At 40.7% G+C, this 13,672-nt stretch overlaps 1 protein-coding gene across 1 annotated transcript in view; it reads right to left on the bottom strand.

Annotated features, from left to right (window-relative positions):
• LOC126380346 (F-box/LRR-repeat protein 7) overlaps nt 1-13,672 on the bottom strand; it is a 73,687-nt gene that overhangs the window by 13,361 nt on the left and 46,654 nt on the right. The window contains exons 2-3 of the mRNA XM_050029715.1: nt 2,674-2,898; nt 298-495 (exon numbers count right to left, since the gene is read on the bottom strand). Of these exons, the coding sequence (XP_049885672.1) occupies nt 298-495; nt 2,674-2,889 (414 nt within the window). The 5' untranslated portion in view covers nt 2,890-2,898. The remainder of the gene's footprint in view (nt 1-297; nt 496-2,673; nt 2,899-13,672) is intronic.

The raw sequence follows: 13,672 nt of genomic DNA, 5'->3' as shown, positions 1-13,672 counted from the left end.
GGCCTAAACCAATTAATTTCGAATTTGTTTTCGAATTCATGTTTGGATCTTCAATGATCATGTACTGAGCAGTGAAAGAAAAAATATCGTATGGAAACCCACATACACGAGAAAATTCCGAAGGTATAAGGCGTAACCTGTAATTGGGCTAGCTTTCCCTTCGGGTTGGAAAGTTAGACAGGCAAAACTTTAGGTTAAGTAAGCGGAAGCTATAAAAAATAAACGGGATCAATAACACTAGGTGGATGATTAGGTGAGGCCTTTACCTAGCATTAGGAAAATGTAAAAAATATTTACCATGGGGTTCTTCGAGCGCCACTCCCGGACTGCGGTGACGTAGGGTCCGGCGCGCGCGCTGGCACAGCGGACGGCGATTTCGAGCGGCCCTGCCGTGCGCACACGCCGCCATGCCTCTGGCCGCGCTAGGAGACGTGTGTTCGTCACCAGCCGGGCCCACCGCCGGCAGACGCGCGTCATCCGGCACAGATCCGACGCCTACAATCATGACCAAATTAATCCTACAGATATCAATGGCGGTTGTACAGTCTCCGCAAGACTCCTCGAGGTATGACAAGTGTGAAAGCGTAAATGGTAGGTCTCGTGTAAATTCTCGCGAACAGGTCTATCGGATACGAGCTCTCGACGAGTCTTGGCGAGAGCACTCGCTCGAGAGTGTACAGCTGCCATTATGATTATAAATATACGCATGTGTACAGAGATTCCCACTTGTACTACTAGTGTGATCAATGCTACAAATTATCGACCACTCTGCAATAAATATGGAAACCAGTTACCAGTCCATCGTATAATTTGGAGAGGATAAGTACAATCCCTATGTCGTCTTATCCGACTTTAAGGCATATGTAGACGACTTTAAGTAATAAGCAGCTTCTTCTTCTCTCGTCTGGGTTGTGAGATCAATGACCGATCTCATCAACCCTAGGGTCAGGGTTACTATTGAGCTAATTGCCCCTGATATGGGTCATGTAATGGCATGCTTAAAAAATAGTAGTCGGGAAGCAGGGATCATCTTATTTTCGGACAATCCGCTGATCAGCTTATCCTGACCAAACTAGGGACCACAAAGGTGTGAAATTAAGCAGCTGAATGTATTTCTGTTTTTTTTTTCCCTCGCCAGTCCAGCGAATAAGTAATGGGTACGTTCATACATAATAATAGCGTTCAAAAGGCCCTCCTTTCCCCTGGACGGGCCTTCCTTTATCAAACAAGGGTTGTGCGAGGTTGCTTAACTTTGTTGAACAATTCCAATCAACTACCATCGCTCGGATATATGACGCGTGCAGCGTATTATGACGTACTATAACAGCCTCCGTGGTCCAGTGGTTGAGCGTTAGGCTCACGATGCGGAGGTCCGGGGTTCGAATCCCGGTGGGGAAATATCACTAAAAAAAATACTTTGTGATCCCTAGTTTGGTTAGGGCATTACAGGCTGATCATTGATTGTCCGAAAGTAAGATGATCCGAGCTTCGAATGGCACGTTAAGCGTTTGGTCCCGGTTACTGCTTACTGATGTAAGTAGTCGTTACATGAGTCATGTCAGGGGCCTCTGGCGGGTCAATAGTAACCCTGACACCAGGATTGATGAGGTTTGTAATCCACCTCACAACGCACACAAGAGAAGAAGCGTATTAGCAAGAGCAAGAGAAGAAGATCTGAAAGCTATGAAATAATATTATACTTAGGTAATTTTATGTTTATTCTATTTTCGTTTCTTCATGCAAAATTAAAACATGAAAGATTAGATATAAATATTAGAGTTTGTCTTTTCATATTTATATTCATACTTAGGGAAATTCAGAAGAGAAAATCAAGTCGCCGGAAGGACGATATAGATCGAAAAATTCGCATGCACAGGTGAGGACTCCGTGGTGTAATGGTTCACACGCTCGTCCAGCCTTGACAAGAGCTGTGAGTTCAAGTCCCGTCCGAGTCTTATTTAATCGATTTTATAATCTCTTTGTGATATTTTCGCAAAATATATAATGTCAATGGTATTTATGAACCAGCAACAAATCCAAAGTTTGTAATAGCAATTTAGATATGCCGTTATTAATATAGAGTTGGAAATCAAATTATGAAGTCTTCAGAAACAAAATTAACTGTTATAAGTACGACTCAGAGGTTGCTCCCATTACGATTGTTGGAGGTTATAGAATGGCTTCAACAAAGTTAAAGACTCAGTTGAGATTGTAAAGACTTTTAAATGAATAAACAGATAGAATGTGTTCAGTAGCTCATCCAACCCGACATGTCGTAAAAATCACCAAATAGAATTGCTCCCAACATGTTAGTTCTATGGACATTAAATTAATGGATAATGCGCTGGTAAGAGTGTGCGCATTAGGACTTCAATACCAAGTGTTTCTTGTAACTTCTGGCTCTACCTGCCCCACAGGATCGTAGTAACTTCGATCGTAGTACATTTTCAGTCTGAGCCTAGTCGTCAATTTACGGCCGCAGAAGCCTTTGGGCAATTTGAAAACTGGCAAGTAGGTTGGCAACTAAAGATTACGTAGGTACATAGGAAGGTAGGATTTAGATACAATTTTAGAGGCACCGCTTTTTTGAGAAGTTTTAAAAGATCAAAAGTAGTCTTTGACATTATTCGAATCAACAACTAAGAATGTATGTAATACATTAATAATACCTACCTCAAGGTAAGACAATATATTTAACCACAAGCCATCAGTGAGTGTGTTCTCGCGTCTCCTTCGGGGGGGACCGCAATCCGCCAGCGTATGGTAGCCCTGATCCAGGCTGAGCTCGCTGAGGTCCGCGGTGAGGGATAGTTCTGGCTCCGGTGGCGGCGGGGGCCTCCGCCGCGCCCCCCCGCACATCCCCGGACCTGAACAACTCCCGCTCGACATGGTGAGGACCTGAAATGCAAATGATAAATACTTGTTAGCACACATAACCCACAAGAAAGTCCGTCAACGTTGGGCCCATGGGGCCCAGAAACACGTAAGTTTTTAAAGATGATTTCGGCTCGCCTCTTCAAGGCAACTTCCGACCCTAGAGCAGGCAGTTATATTGCCCAAAGGGTCAGTTTAACGGTGCAGAGAGACAACGTGGCCAGTATTCTGGGGACTATGCCTCGATGCGGTGAGCTGGAGGACTTATTTTATTTATAGTATTTTATTCTTTTTTAAAATTTGTTTTTAATAATATGTGTGTTGTTACAATTGTAGTTGAATGGAATGTACTTGTTTATATATTTTTAATTGATAAAAAAAAACCATTATAAACAGAAAGTCCGTAATCCTTATAGGAGAGAGTAGAGCTACAACGCAGCCTATATTACCACTACAACAGCCTCTGTCATCTAGTGGTTAGAGCGTTGGGCTCATGATCTGGATCGGTTCGATTCCCGATGAGAATACAGTCGATCATACTGTGAGTATCAGGCAGGATGCGTTATCTAAAAAGAGGTAGACCCTGGAAGCCCTGGAAGAAATATCAAAACTGACGACGACGATCAAAAACTATCCTTGAGTTTACAGGAAATCATTTTCCATTTCGATAGATTAGAAAATGACAAGTGATAGTTAAAATGAAGATGTTTGTCGGAATCGATATCTATAACCAACCTAAAAATTGGTATACGAAAACATGAGAAAGGCATCTTTAAAACTTGTTTCGCACAAACATAATTTACCTGCAAATTGAAGCAATTTACATAGACAGGGGTGATTTATTTATTTATGCTGATTTCATCCATATTCTCAAAAGAAAATCTTGTCCATAGTAATGGATGTTTATAAAGCTGTCAGAAGCCTTGTTGCATAATTAATTCGCTATTAAATTCCCATTCAGTATCGCGACGCTAAAGATTCGGCTACACCAAGAGTTCCGATACACGAGACGTACTTTGTACGAGTACCATGCACACCCATGCACACCCGGCTGGTATGCTCAATTCTATGACAAGCCGCCAATGCTAGCCCATTGATGACGTAAGTGTTACCACTGTGTTACCACTAACTTGGTATCTCCAACATCCCAAGGACGAAAATTTTATTATTTAAAATTATGTGAATTACTGATGTATTGAATTACTATTATTTGTCACATATATAAAAATCATTAACACTGTACGTAATTTTTTTACTAAAAATACAAAATGACGTGGGTAATTTATTTTTTACGAAATGGCAACGCAGGGTCGGCTGACGTCAGCTGGGCTAACCTTGAAATGCTAGCTGTCAGTTTTAAGCATACCTGGTCTTCTTATACCATGGTTACGACTTTGGCCCGCGCCTCGATTGCTCTCGGTATAACTCAAGCGTTAACAAACCGATATAATTATAGGTTTCGTAGCGACTCTTCGAAGACTTGTTGACCTTATTTTGCAATTAAATGCGACTGTCTTCACAATGGACGTATAAATCAAACAAGATTGTCATTCGTGGCTCAGCGTCATGTCTCAGTCCATTTAAGTACTTCAATACAGTACAGGTATCATTACAGGACAATCACAGGGAGTGTCTATCGCGGAGTTTATTGGAAACAAGTCTGGCTGTTATTTTTTCGTCATGTCTTTGGCGATCTAGTCTTGAATTTTGCACGAACGGGGCATAAGTTATGGTTATGGCATTCGTCTGGTAATTGGTGTTGTCCTTTGTGGCGCTTTTTGTGTGGCCGGTGCAGCCAGCTGCCCAATCATACCAGAATGGGAAAAACAAAATTCTAGTCACTCCGTTTCATCGACAAAAAGTATGATGACTATGCACATCTGGCCATGTCTGGAAATAATCGAGCCGGGTCCACTTCACACCAAACATAAATTTATTCAAACTTCTATATTATACGGAGACGATACGACGGGACTGAATTATCGATTTGCTCCCACTTTTAACGCTTTTTAAAATAGATTACATTACATTTAATAATTTTTAGTGCTATCAAGTAGGTAGTACATCATTTATAGCCGTACGTCATTGGAACAGTAAAATGTGATTCTTGTCTTGTTTAAGCGATTCCTTTTTATTATAGCGAGATCTTATTTATTTAATTGGGATTGTGCAGGTTGCACTTGAACATTGCGGTCTCTTTTGTATGTTATTTTGTATTTGTCTATTATTTTTTACTTCTTTGTATTTTGTTTTATTTTAGTTGTCATTATACTTTTACTTATGTCAGCCGCTCGTTTCGTTCTCCCAAATTTTCCCTATTTTTATTACTAGCTGTCGAAGGCTTAATTATATCGCTCTCATTTTTGGTCCTTCGAGCGGTCTTTCATTTTTTGGTCCTCTCACCGGGAATATGAACACGCGATCGCGTAATAAGCGGCTGGCATCGCCGGCTAAAAGTCTAGTGGGACGCACGGAGACATGTGCGCCTGCTGTGGGTGGGCTCGGTCGGTCCGCAAGTCAGGACCCCTTTAAGACCGATGCCACCGAAATACCCATAGCACCAGGTGTGTCGCGCACGTGTCCCGTCTCCACGACCGGCGCTGCGGTGAAGTATGATGATACCACTAGTTGCAGGTCTCTCACAAAGCGAGCTCGTCGCGTTCGTCGGCGACCATAAGAGCTCGGAGGCTGTCTGCGGAGGCCGAGTTGGCCCGCAGAAATTTGGAGCGCGACCAGGAAATGCTCGAAAAGGTAAAGCAGTTAGATAAGTTAGATATGGAGGCGGCCTTGGCAGCTCAGGAGGCCGAAGAACGGTCAGCGCGATCAGTAAGTGATGCATTTTCTAGGACTGCGTCCTGGGTAAGGGAATCAAACCAACGCGACCGTCCCGCATGCGAAGTCTTCGACCAGGACGATCGTCCATTGCCTGTTAACTTACAGAATAACGACATTATGCTGAAGGCCATCGCGGATACTGCGGCTGCAGCAAAGGCTCTAGCTACAGGTGGTCGAGCAAAAATAGACCTCCCCGCTTATTATGGAAACGGTTCTCAGTGGCTACAGTTTAAGCGTTTATTTTCTAGTACTGAGTCGTCTTTTTCTCCCGCAGAGAATGTAGCGCGTTTGCAGAATGCGCTCCGCGGTCCGGCGCGCGAGGCCGTAGCGTCGCTGCTTCATACAGCAGCAGCCCCCGAAGAGATCATGCACGCCCTCGAGAGGTCATTTGTGTGCCCCGAAATGATTGTTTTCGGTGAGGTGCAGGTTTTGAAGACGCTACCGCGGCTCGGCGCCGACTTAAAAGAAATTGGTATTTTTGCCAACAAGGTACGCAATAGTTTGTCTACAATGAAATTGTTAGGCTTACGTGAATATTTACAATCGCCGGAGCTATTCCATAGCATTTTAGGCAAATTCAACCCGATGATGAAAATGAGATGGTCTGACTATGCGTCAGAAATGTCAAATCCTGACATGTCAAAGCTTGAGCTTTTATCAGATTTTCTAACACGTGAACACGAGCGATACATTAAATTCGCTTTATCGCCCGATATAGGGCTGTCTATCGCTTCTGTTGCCCCGCAACCGTTCGGCAAACCATTTAAAAAAGAAAATGTTAATATTATAACGCAGGAAAACAATAAAACTGTATGTGTCTATTGTAAAAACAGTCACAATATTAAAAACTGTCGCGATTTTGTAAAGTTGTCTGTCGACGATAGGTGGAGTTGGTTGCGTGAGCATAAGATTTGTTATAAATGTCTAAAGCGTAGTTCACATCAATGGAAATCGTGTAAGGTTAATCCTTGCGGCGTCGACGGCTGTACTTTTCGTCATCATCCACTGTTGCACGGCAGGCAGGTAATGTTTACGTCACCGCAATCACCCATCGGCGATGTTGGGTGCGAAATTGCGTCTGAAAGTGATGTCCAGCTAGCATCGTGCCCCCCTGCTGCCGCTCAGAAGATTTCTAAAGAAAATGTGACAGTCTCCAATACAGGTATTTTGAGTAACCATTCATCAACATCAACCAATGCTCAGACTAATAATACGTTGTTGAAAGTAGTTCCAGTTACTGTTAGTGGTCCAGCTGGTAGTTACGAGACCTTTGCCCTTCTTGATGACGGTTCGACGGCCACGCTAATTGCCGCTGACGTGGCTGCTCGTATCGGGCTCTCAGGTCCTGAAGAGCGTATTACTCTGAACGCTGTAGGTGGCTTGCATAAAACAACTACAATTTCTTACGTTGATTTCTATATTCAAGGAAAATACGAATCTGAAAAGTTTTTAGTCAGCCGTGCTAGGGCTATGCCTTCACTCAAATTGAGCACGCAAACATTGTCCAAACAAACCATACAATCGTACGAGCACTTAAGCGACTTAACTGATTATTTGTCATATGCTGATGCTACACCAACCGTGCTTATTGGTGCTGAGCACTGGTATCTGTCAATTTCTCGTGTTGTCCGCGCAGGCAAGCGTAATGATCCTGTAGCTTGCCACACTTGGCTTGGTTGGACATTGTATGGAGTGGCTTCCAGTAAGACTAAACCAGTTGAGTTTATAAATCATTGTAACCTGCAAAGCATTGGTCTTAGTGAAAATGAACGTTTAGAAATGCTTATTAAGGAAAATTATAAACTGGATTCGCTCGGAATTTCTAAACGCGAAAATCTACTCAGTAAGCAGGACGCTCGAGCGGTTGAAATCTTGGACTCTACCACTACACGTTTGCCTTCTGGTAGGTATGAGGTGGGGCTCCCATGGCGCGATGGCATTCGATCCGTTCCGGATAGTTACCCGCAAGCGCTATCGCGTTTTTTGAGTCTTGAGAGGCGTATGCTTCGAGACCCTGTCTTTGCCGATGCGTACAAGAGGTTTATTGACAATATGATCACAAAAGGTTATGCCGAGGAGTGTGATCCTGACACTTATTATGGTAAATCTTTCAGTTCTAACAAGGGCAATTTGTCTCTTCTCAACATTTTTAACAATGATTCTGGCAATTTAAACAAAAATCACATTTTATTAGATAACAATGAAAAAGGTACAGTCAGTCCGAATAAAATGCAAACAAAACATTATTCTCATGGGACAACTACACAAAATAATGAGGTAAGCTTTAAGACGGTTTCTAATGTTACTGAAGTTGACACTATCACATCAATAAGGTGGTATTTGCCGCATTTCGGCGTGTATCATCCCCAAAAACGCAAACTTCGTGTCGTCCATGATGCAGCAGCAATGAATCAAGGCGTTTCATTAAATTCATTGCTTCTTCAAGGACCCGATCTTTTAGAAAACTTATTGGGTATTCTTTGGCGATTCAGAGAGGGTGCTATCGCAGTAACTGCTGATATAAAGGAGATGTTTCCTCAAATACGAGTTCGTGAAAACGATAGGGATGCTTTGCGGTTCTTATGGCGCGACATTGGTTCTAGGAATTCAACGCCTGTTAAAGAATATCGAATGACTGCTGTTATCTTTGGGGCGTCGTCCAGTCCATTTACTGCACTATACATAAAAAATAAAAACGCGATGTCACACCAGGATTTATACCCCAAAGCAGCCGATGCAAGCATTCACAACTCCTATATGGACGATTTTCTGCATAGTCTGGACGATGTCGCCGAAGCTGCACAACTGGCATCCGATGTGGTGACTATTCACCGAGACGCCTGTTTCGAAATGTGTGGTTGGATTTCTAATAATCCGGAAGCCTTGCGTCTTGTACCGGCAGAGTTGCGCGCCGCGCAGCATACTAATGTGCCTCTAGGTAGTGAGCCTAGTAGCGTAAGTGTTTTAGGTGTATCCTGGGATCCTGCATCTGACACTATTTGTTTTAGGACCGGTTTAGAAGGGCTGCAGTTACAAGGCGTCTTTACTAAGCGTAGAGTTTTATCTCACCTTATGAAAGTATACGACCCCTTAGGTTTGCTTGGCCCAATAGTGGTCAAAGGCCGTATACTTCTCCAGGAGGCATGGAGATCAAACTGCGACTGGGACTCACCGTTCCCACCTTCTCAGGTTTCAAGGTGGTATGAATGGTTTAAGGAGCTGTCAGATGTTTCTATTATTAGGATTCCTCGATGGTACGCGAAGCTAGATGGTGAACCATTATTCAGAGAACTTCATGTTTTCGCTGATGCGAGCGAGCTTGCCTACGCGGCTGTCGCATATTGGCGCTTCATTTACGCAGATGGCAAGGTCAAGCTCGCTCTCATTGCCAGCAAGGCGAGGGTATCGCCTTTGAAGCCCTCTTCGATTCCTCGTTTGGAGTTGCAGGGTGCTTTGATTGCATCTCGCCTGGCTGAAACAATAAAAGAATCCCACACGAAAAAACCGGTTCGGACATATTTTTGGACAGACTCGAGAACTGTTTTGGGGTGGTTACGAAGTGACGCGCGAACGTTCAAGCCTTTTGTGGCCCACCGAGTCGGAGAAATCACTGAAAATACTCGCGTTCAAGACTGGAAGTGGGTTCCAACAGAATTGAATGTTGCCGATGACGCCACGAGATTTAAGTCGCTTCGTCTCAACCCTAACCACCGATGGTTTTCTGGCCCCTCATTTCTTCTCAGTCCTCCGGAAGATTGGCCTGTGGAGCCGGCTGGCCAGCGTGTCCGTATACACAACAGGACCCTTCGTCTGATTCGATCGACAACCAGAGTTTCACTTTCGTAATATTTAGTACCTTCCGAGTAGTGTAAGAAAAATAATAGTACCTTTACAGTTAAACAAAAAACTTGAATTAATTTCCAGCAGGACCCTCCGTGGTTTGAAGGTCTTCAGACCATTGGTGTATATCCCTGTATAGCGGTGCATTAGTACCTTCAGATTATCTTCGTTTTCTTTTAAAACAAATATTAGTTTATAAGAAATAAATCTACAAAATTTTTATACTGCCAGCAGGACCCTTTTTTGTTTTGGTGCTCTCAGTCCAGACATTCATATTTCCTAGCAGCAGTATATTAGTACTTTTCAAAAAAATATCGCTTAATTAAAAAAAAATGTATTAAAAAGTAATAAGACTGATTCTTTATCAGAGAAAATATTCTAACACTTTTATTTATGTGATGCAACCAATGAAATAAAAATCAGTTTTCATGTTATATTAGGTAGGTACGTAGTTTAATATCGTCAAAAAGGAAAACACAATGAAAATTATAACAAAAAATAAATTATATTTACAAAAATTTACATTAGGAATTATCAATCAAAATTACAATTACCAATCAAAATTACAATTACCAATAGAAATTATCAATCAAACGTTGTTCAGCGTGGGTTAATAAAGATCATAGTAGGAAAATTTACAATAAATATGAAAAAAACATCATCGCGTTTAATTTATTTTACATTTTACCTCACACGTGTATATAAAACACAATGTACTTGTATTTTTTCTGTGTAATCACTATTGATCACATTGTTGTCGCACAGGTCATCATAACATTGCCACTGTTTATCTTTTCTTAAGCAGTGAGCTCGATAATGCCCGATGGTGATGCCACTCCCGCAGTACTGTATTGCGGAAAGCAATCTATAGATTTCATCTTTAATTAATAAATTTTGGGGTATATCACATAATGCCATTGGTGGTTGTTCATTTAAATCAAATGATATGATATCTGAAACATTGTAGATCTGTTTACGAATACCATGACAGTTCTTTTCGATGCATAATGTATCACTTTCGTGAAAGTAAATAGCCTTGTTCAAAACCACAATTCCTCCTTTTTTTAGCACGTCTGTATCTAAAGTAATCATGGCGATTAGGCGTTGGTGTTCTTTTACATAACATTTTTCGTTGCTGCAAACACTTTTGCGGATTGCGCTGTAAAGATGTTGTAGAAGAACCTTTTCAAATACGTAACATACGTTGCAATGGCAATCTATAATAATAGGTCCCTTTTCAACAGATGTGACACCACCACTACTGTAATGTTTTGACAATATCATGAGTCTACGGGAATCGATATCAGATTTAAAATCATCATTGATCAAACATCGAACTAAATGAATAAAATCATTATTTAGGTTTTGAGCGCGAATATTAAGATAATCATTATCAACACACGCAACAGCTACAGAATGTGCAACTGCATCAAACGCACATGTATTGTACAGTAAATAAGGATTAGTATCAATTTTAGAATAGCCACCGTTTTTCAAAATACTAATTCTTTTATTAATGCAACTTTCATTTGTTAATTTATTTGGTTCTGTCTTCTTTTTTGGTCTTCCTCTATTGCCTGTCTGCGATTTCGTAGACACATTAGATCTTTTTGGTCTCTTTATCAATCCTCGCCAATTCTCACAATCAATTGGATTATCTTTAAACACAGATTCATCTGGAAAGGCGGTATTGTCGTCATCATTGGATTTTAGTGTTCCCTTTGATTTACTCCTAGATGTGTGTTTTTGCGTTCTGTCTATTTTTCCCTTTGATTTATCCCTTTTGGTATTGCTTATGTTTCTTAACGCCAATGTAATTACTCCTTTTAAAAAGTCGTAGTGCTCTACGAGGAAGTCATCAACTCGCAATCTCATATTGAAATTTTTTAACAAAAAGTTCTTTAAAATGTTAAAAGCACTTTCGCAGTTACTACTACTTGGTATAAGGTTATCGCTATTAAAAAATCGACACATAACATTCGAAAACATTGGAAGCCGCGATATGAGACGTTTGATCACATCAAGAAATTTTGGGAGGTAATATGGATTGAGTTGATCACCGTCATTTTCCAAGATCAATATTAGTTCATTGCGTTCGATTAACTTGTTCAACCAACATACAGGTTCATCTTCATCTATTTCGCTCACTAAAACGCTTCCAGATACTGCTTTTGAGTCTTTTTCATCTAGGTCTATAGTATCATTTTCTCTTTCGATAGCTGCATTTCCACCATAAATTAAAGCTTTCAAGCGGTTTATTGCGGTGGAGCAGGGCGTGGAACAGCCCTTTTCATCATCCCCTGCATATTGGTGTGTGGAAGTCAATATCAAATCCCATACTACCTCCTTCACTATCTGATAATTTTGGCAGTTTTTTATAAATTTTATACTGTTCACGTAGAACCATTTTATATTTGTGTCGACTCCTTGAAAGCACGGGAGCTTCGAAATTGTTTTGCAGAAATGTGAGGTGTCGAGTCTCACAAAGCAAGGCGGCACTTGAGAAGTCTGGTTTTCGAGCAATTTGAAGCAGTTGGCTATATAATCTTTTGTTGTAGGACATTTTGCTAATGCTTTCACTACAGCAGATATGAGTGCAGCCGAATCATCTGTTATAGCTTCATGAGGAGGCGTTAAATTAACAATCCACGACTCCAACCACCGACATATTGTTTCAGCTGTTTGACTCTCTGATAACAGTTGCGTTAGTGGAACACTACTTCCTTGACTTGAATATCCTAAGCACATATAAAGAAATACATGCTTAGAGTTGTCTTGGCCTATGAAATGATCATCGCTTTTGTGTGGGCTCTCGATGTTCCTGCAAATTGATCCTGTCGCATCCAAAGAAACACAAATACGTCCTTCGTTTCGGAGAATTTTTTTATAACATTCAATCTGTTCTTGCAGCCAATACTGTATATAAAACGGTCGAGCCGAAACTTGCTTGATTAAGGTTGAAAATGGTGTAACAGTGCTCATCTTCACCAAACTTAATATGGGATTACTATGTAAAATGTTCTCCTTTCTCGTTTCAGATTTGATTTGACGTAACGTTTGTAAATTTGGAAGAAATGGTGATTCACGCTTATCAGAAGAGAAGTCATTAGCCAACTCCGATTGAACTATAATAGCAGATTTGGAATAGAGACGTTTTTTTAATTCGCGTCTTTTTTCACTCGTCATACGTTTCTTTTTACCAGGATCGTGTTTGAAATCTTCATCAAAATCCTTCACGGTACAATGAACACTCATAAAATTATCTGTATTAGGTGTGGGTTTTATTATCACTTCGACGGATGCATGGCACTGGTTGCAATATCCATTGCATTTAATATTTCCAGCTTGATAAACTTGGTGATTTTTCATACACCAAATGCATGGCAATTGCGTGTTTGACCAAATTTCCTTGGATATTATGTCAGACCACTTACTTTTAGGTAATTGTATTCGTCGATGAAATATTTGATTTGGTTTTTGGGAATCATTTCTATGGGTATAAAATACCTGAGGTTCAATTTGTTGCCATTTGTGGCAGTCCATTAAAAAGTCATAAGTATCATAACTTTCACTTTCACTGCTGCACTCACTATTAAAAAATCTATCACTTTCCGATGAGGCATAATCGTCTATTAACTTCTTATATGCAAACGTTGTTGCACTGAAAAAATTTTCATAATTTTTTTTAATAGATAAATAAACTGCTTTAACCGTCATACGTTTGTTAAGTTGCTGCACAATATCACTATAAACTACGTCACTGGGTGGCGGTAATGTATTCTTAAATTTGTCTTTAAACTTTTCAATCACAATTTTCTGTTCGATAAAACTAACTGCTGGTTTTTTGCCTCTTTTTACAGGCATTTTTTTCAATAGCTTCTTTTTTCTAACCATTATTAGCACAAAAATATTTTAAATAACCTGAACGACAATACGTAACTGCACAAATGAACCTCTGTTACTAATATGCGATATGACACTACGAAATCGGTTATTTTTTTTCATCTACCCTCAATTTTGTAAATTATTGAATTATATGTGTACTGTAGTGTAACCAAACGATACGTATAGGAAAACCGAAACGCAATTGGTACAGACGGCCATGTTGACAGTTGTCATTGAA

The sequence above is a fragment of the Pectinophora gossypiella genome, chromosome Z, assembly GCF_024362695.1.
Source record: "Pectinophora gossypiella chromosome Z, ilPecGoss1.1, whole genome shotgun sequence".
NCBI classification, from domain to species: domain Eukaryota; kingdom Metazoa; phylum Arthropoda; class Insecta; order Lepidoptera; family Gelechiidae; genus Pectinophora; species Pectinophora gossypiella.
The sequence above is the reverse complement of the archived record's forward strand: the minus strand, read 5'-3'. Positions and strand labels throughout refer to the sequence as shown.